Genomic DNA, 5,210 nt, shown 5'->3' on the forward strand with positions numbered 1-5,210 from the left:
CCCCACCGCCTCTCCTTCCTTGCCTATTGCTAAATGCTGTTACCTTTCAAAATGATTTCTTTAGTGCGAAGAGTTTTTGGTAAGAATGCTTTTAATGTAAACCCATTTCATTAGATGTAGAGAGAGAGACAGAGAGACAGAGAATATCCCATGGTGAATACTTTATACACAATTCTGTGTTTCATGATATGTCAGTGATATTTGAACTGTGACACTTGAGCTGGACATCATCAACCACACCTCTGGGATCGGTAAACAAGTATACATATTTGATCTCTGATATTTGTATTGCTTTTAATTTTTCTTGCATTATCTATAGATGACGCACAGTCATGGTTCATATTGTCATTGCACAGGAATACGATGATGCTTTCTCTTTAGTCAAATACATTGACATGAATGTAAAAAAACCACCATCATCCTCTGCTAGAATTATTCTGTAACTCATATGCACATTATCTGACAGTTCACATGCTTCCCTGCTCTCTAAGGCTGAGAAAGACTCATCTATATAGCAAAGAGGAGGACTACAGGCAGAGTAAAACACAGGACTTACCCCTATTGTTCCAAAACTTTCAGGTTTTCTTCTAATTTTTTTCTTGCAGAGATGTCTCCATAACCATTTGATCAGATACCAGAGAGACTTTGGGCTTGGTATGACATTGAAAGGAGTGGGCAGAGTTCCTCCCTCTTCAAAGTAACTCATCCAGAGTTTTGTTCGAGCAAACTTCCACTCAATGTCTGCGTGATCCTGCACACAAGAAACACAACACCAGCACAGATGTTGCTGTAATTGAAGAGGTGAAACAAACCTCTAAAAAAATCTGAAAACCTAAAACTAGAACAACCCTGAAGTACTAATGAATTTTGTTGTTAATATACTGGCATCTTCTTTTGACAGAAGGTCTTTAACACAAAGCAAAGCTAAGCTGCTTTACTTCAGTAAAGATATGTTGGATATGTACAGTATATATCCGCTTTCAACCATTCTTTCCTTGCTACAGGCTTTTAAATAATTAAAAGTCTCTCAAACAACAAAGGATAATTACAAGCAGAAAAATGTTACATTTCTGGAAGAGATGTTTTGTTATAATAGCAGCTCATCATTATTCCACATAGATCACTCTAATTACTCTGCTGTGTAGCAGCTTCAACAAGTCTGTAAGTCTCATGCACTCTCTTAGCAATTGCCAGCCCCAGAAATTCACAAATAGGTTATACAACAAATCATGAGGCTACTTAAAACTGTTGAGTCGAGTATCTTTTTTTCCTCCTACTTCAGAATTACATATTTGGAATAGGTTGTGGGGGTTTTAAATTTATTTTTATTTGAAATTTTATTTCTTTTGATTCTATATAATATTGCATAATTTTGAAAAGTTTGAAAAAAATCAAAACTGAAGTCCATGGAGAGATTGTTAAATCCTAGCAGCTGAACAAGAAGTTTAAATCACTAATATTCCATTTGGACAACAAACATAGTAGCCAAGAACTTACTTAAACTACAGATCTAGCCCTAGCCTTCAATATTTAGCCAGATATACAGTAATCAAAACAGTAATTTAGAAGTTCTAGTAGGAAAAGTATTCTACCTCCAGTCTGAGTTTTGATGAATGTTAGTATGTTGTGGTATTGTGTACCAGACTTCGCCAACTACCATTATATAAACACATGTAGTCAGTATTTATTTTGTGGAAAAACTTGTAATTTCCAGATTAAAAAAAAGGCACATTTTAAAATCTTAAGACTGTGAAGCTTTCTTTTTTTTGTTTGCTTTCTGCATGATCATATTTGAATTATCATATGATGAATCAGTGTTTATTTTCATTAGTCTCTTTAATAGACAGCTGAGAAATAAAAATAAGCCAATAGCTCTGATAAGAATAAAGACAGTTTTCATTAAATGAGAAAACAGGACACTGCTGAATGAGAAGTCATGACCTTTTGTTTGAATTGCTAATGCGTCCAAAATTGTCCCTGAAACGTGGGCATCCAATTTCTATTAACTCTATATTCATGCTATATAAAAATCCAGAAATAACAGCCTTTTAAAGGTTAATAAATAGTAATGTATTAAAAACAAAGTAGAGACAGAACAATCTTTGGCAGAGTCTCTTTCTCAGGAGAGGTCCTGCACAGTGCAGCTTGGGCAGGGCTGTAGCCCATGTCACTTGTCAGCAGCTTCAGGACATCCTTCTCAAACCATGAGCTGGCCTCTGCAGCAGGGCCACCTCTTCCCCATTCAGAGTTGTGGGGAAATTTCCCTCTGCCCAATCCAGTTGGGGTTTGGTTTCTTCCAGAACAGTGCAAAAGAATTAGAACAAATCAGAGAATTTGTCCCAACATCCTGTCTGCAAAAAAGATTTACTGCCAGAAAAATGGAATGTAGGAACAGAGAGAAGGTATATATTATAAATGATCTAAGGATAAGGAACAACTTACAGCAATAAGTTGGTAAGAATTATTCATCATGGCTATTAACATGTTGAGTAAAACCACCAGAGAGATTACATTATAGGTACCAAACATGGTGGCTCCAACAAATTCAGTAAATTCATGCCTTGCTTTCACATTGGTCACATAGAGATTGATGAGTCCAAATATAGACCAGAATAATGACTGCAGTGTTTCAAATAATCTGAAAAACAAAACCCAAAAGGAATAGCTGTGTAATAACAATACATATACTTTTCAGATTGTTTAGTTTTAACCCAAACACACAAAAGTCCTTGACTTGATTGAGATGAATGATACTCATCACAATACAGGCAACATATATGGAATATCTTTCTAGGGAAACAATGGCTTAATGTTTCAAATCTGAGCCTCTAGATATACAATACTGAATCTATAAATAAGCCTGTGAGTAAAAGGCTGATTTTGTTCAAACTTCTGAGGGATAAATATAGTTTTAGAGATCTTATTTTGGACACCTGCCTTTGAAGTATTTTGACCCTTTGCCTTGAAAGTAGAGGGTGGAACAAGGATCTAGAACTAACTCAATGGCTGTGTTTCACCAAGATGTTAAAACAATTATGGTATCCTCATACCTACTTGGTGTTGTCAGTTTATGCAATTTCTAATTTGCGTTGAGAGCCATTGAGATAAAAGGACTTGTATAATTAGAAGGACATTATTATCATTAGCATATGTTTTATTTCGCAAAGAATGGAGACATTAAAAAGGCAAAAATGCCACTCTCAAGTGAAACTTATGCTTTTATAACTAAATGATATGATATTCCCTTAGAGAAGTTTGGGACAACAGCTAGGAAGCTAAATAACAATAATCAACTTTAAAAAAATCCTCTGCAACTAGATAGTTTGACATAATTTCACTTCTGTACAATGTTCAGCTACACTATAGTGTCATAAGCATGGGCCCTGGTTAGCAAAATTTTCTGCTTCTCTGGTCCCATATCTTGAGATTAATTGGAGTGAGTTTTCCCCATGGCCTCTCTCCTGCTCCTTCACCTCAACACCAGAAGCAGGTTACCTGGACAGAATGTGTGGGCCACCAGTGCTGTCCCCACTGCACCCGGACCAGGGAGGCTGCTGAACTGCAGGGACTTGTACCACCCTGGGTGGTCCTGCACATTGGGACCTGCTGTCCAGAATTGGACAAAACTTAACTGCTCAGCCCCTTTCCCACCACGCAGCATCATCTGTGAAACATAACTTTGTCATGCAACCCACTACAGTGCTGTCCTACAGAGATATGTGAGAGGGCAGTATGCTTTTATTTATAGAAACTCAAGGTCCTGAATCTCTGCTCCTATTATACAGTGTATATGAGTGGTAAAGTACTGCTCTGGAGTTTCTTGTATGGTTTACACTTGTCTGAGCACAAATTGAACAACCACTATTCTCCCCTGCCCACAGTTGCAGAAAAGGCTCATAAGGCATCACAGTTTGTCTTGACACCATCTTCTGGCACTAGTACCAGTAGTCCCCACTATTTCCCGGATGAGTAATATTGCTTCCCTCAATGCTCAGCTCTGAAAATTTTCCCTGTGCTTTTATGTTCAGATCACATAAAGTTTAGACCTGCATAAGATGTTATTAATATGCAAGATATATATGCTGTGCCTGAGCAAAATTACTTGATTAAGATGATATAAAAGGTGTTATTTTTATAAAATTATTTACTTTGAGAAGGAAGCCATTGGTAATAAATATATTTTTAAAAGAGCCTAGATATGATTCATAAAAGGTAATAGGGAACAGGTATTTATAGCAGGAGTTTGATTCAGATTGGAAGTTGAAAGATGAGATAGAGAATTAGTATTCATCTGGTACTGTTTTGGTACTATAGATGAACTACAGAACAGAGGGAAGTAAAATTGTTTTTTAAGTGAAACAAAAATAAATAAACTTTAAAACAGAAATTAGAATACAGTATTTGATTGTGTAGACTCAGGGTCAGTAGAAGCCTGGACTGAATGTTTTTGCCTGCCTCAGTTTATCACATTTACAAGGAATCTTCATGTTTTAGAACACCTAACTTATTTAATGCCCACAAGTAGACACAGAAGAAATGCAGTGACAGCTGCCTGGATAAGCAAGCTCTGATCTGATGACCTTTTTTCCCTTAATTATAAATATGTACTTTCTAATCTCATATTATCTCCCCTTTATTTTATCTTTTGAGATATCTTGAATCGTACAGACTTCATTGTGGTATGGGATGAACATGATTACAGAGTGATGTAATGTTAATTTTTTTTTTTTATTAGGGTAACTTTAGATGTGTCTGTCAGGACACCACTGTAATACCAGTAGAAAATGGACAGCCTCTTTCCTGTAAACAACATCTCAGTGACTAAAATATTGGGGGCAGAGAGGGAGGATAGAAATAGATCAGCCACTTACGTTGAAAATGCATTATTCTGCTTTTCACATCGTATTCCTTTGCAGTTGCCGGGTTCATTTGTCTCATAGTAGAAGTACAGCTGGTTCAATCCATTTGCAAAAGCTAGCAGCACAAGGCAGTATATGAAGAGAAACTTCAAAATGTCCAGCAACATTCTTCCTAGAGATATCTGCAGAGGTCCCAGGTGAGAATTTGCAGTGAATAATGAGATCAAGCGTAGGGAGCTAAAGATGTTTGCGATTGCAAACAGGGCCTCAGCCACCAGGGTTGGATGCCACATGTCCCAGCTCTCCCGTGGAACTAACCCACTATACTGAAAACAAGCAGAAGGGAAAAAA

General features: G+C 36.9%; 1 protein-coding gene across 1 annotated transcript; it reads right to left on the reverse strand.

Moving 5' to 3' along the window:
* Positions 1-556: 556 nt before the first annotated feature.
* Positions 557-5,163, reverse strand: LOC104083023 (short transient receptor potential channel 4-like; the record flags this gene model as incomplete). The annotated part of the gene is made up of 3 exons (XM_009586361.1): positions 4,872-5,163; positions 2,443-2,638; positions 557-751 (listed from the first exon to the last, which is right to left on the reverse strand). Coding segments are annotated over exons 1-3 (672 nt in total), but the record flags the coding sequence as incomplete, so codon positions are not given.
* Between the last annotated feature and the right edge of the window lie 47 nt (positions 5,164-5,210).

This window comes from Fulmarus glacialis, unplaced genomic scaffold (assembly GCF_000690835.1).
Source record: "Fulmarus glacialis isolate BGI_N327 unplaced genomic scaffold, ASM69083v1 C14200651, whole genome shotgun sequence".
NCBI lineage: Eukaryota > Metazoa > Chordata > Aves > Procellariiformes > Procellariidae > Fulmarus > Fulmarus glacialis.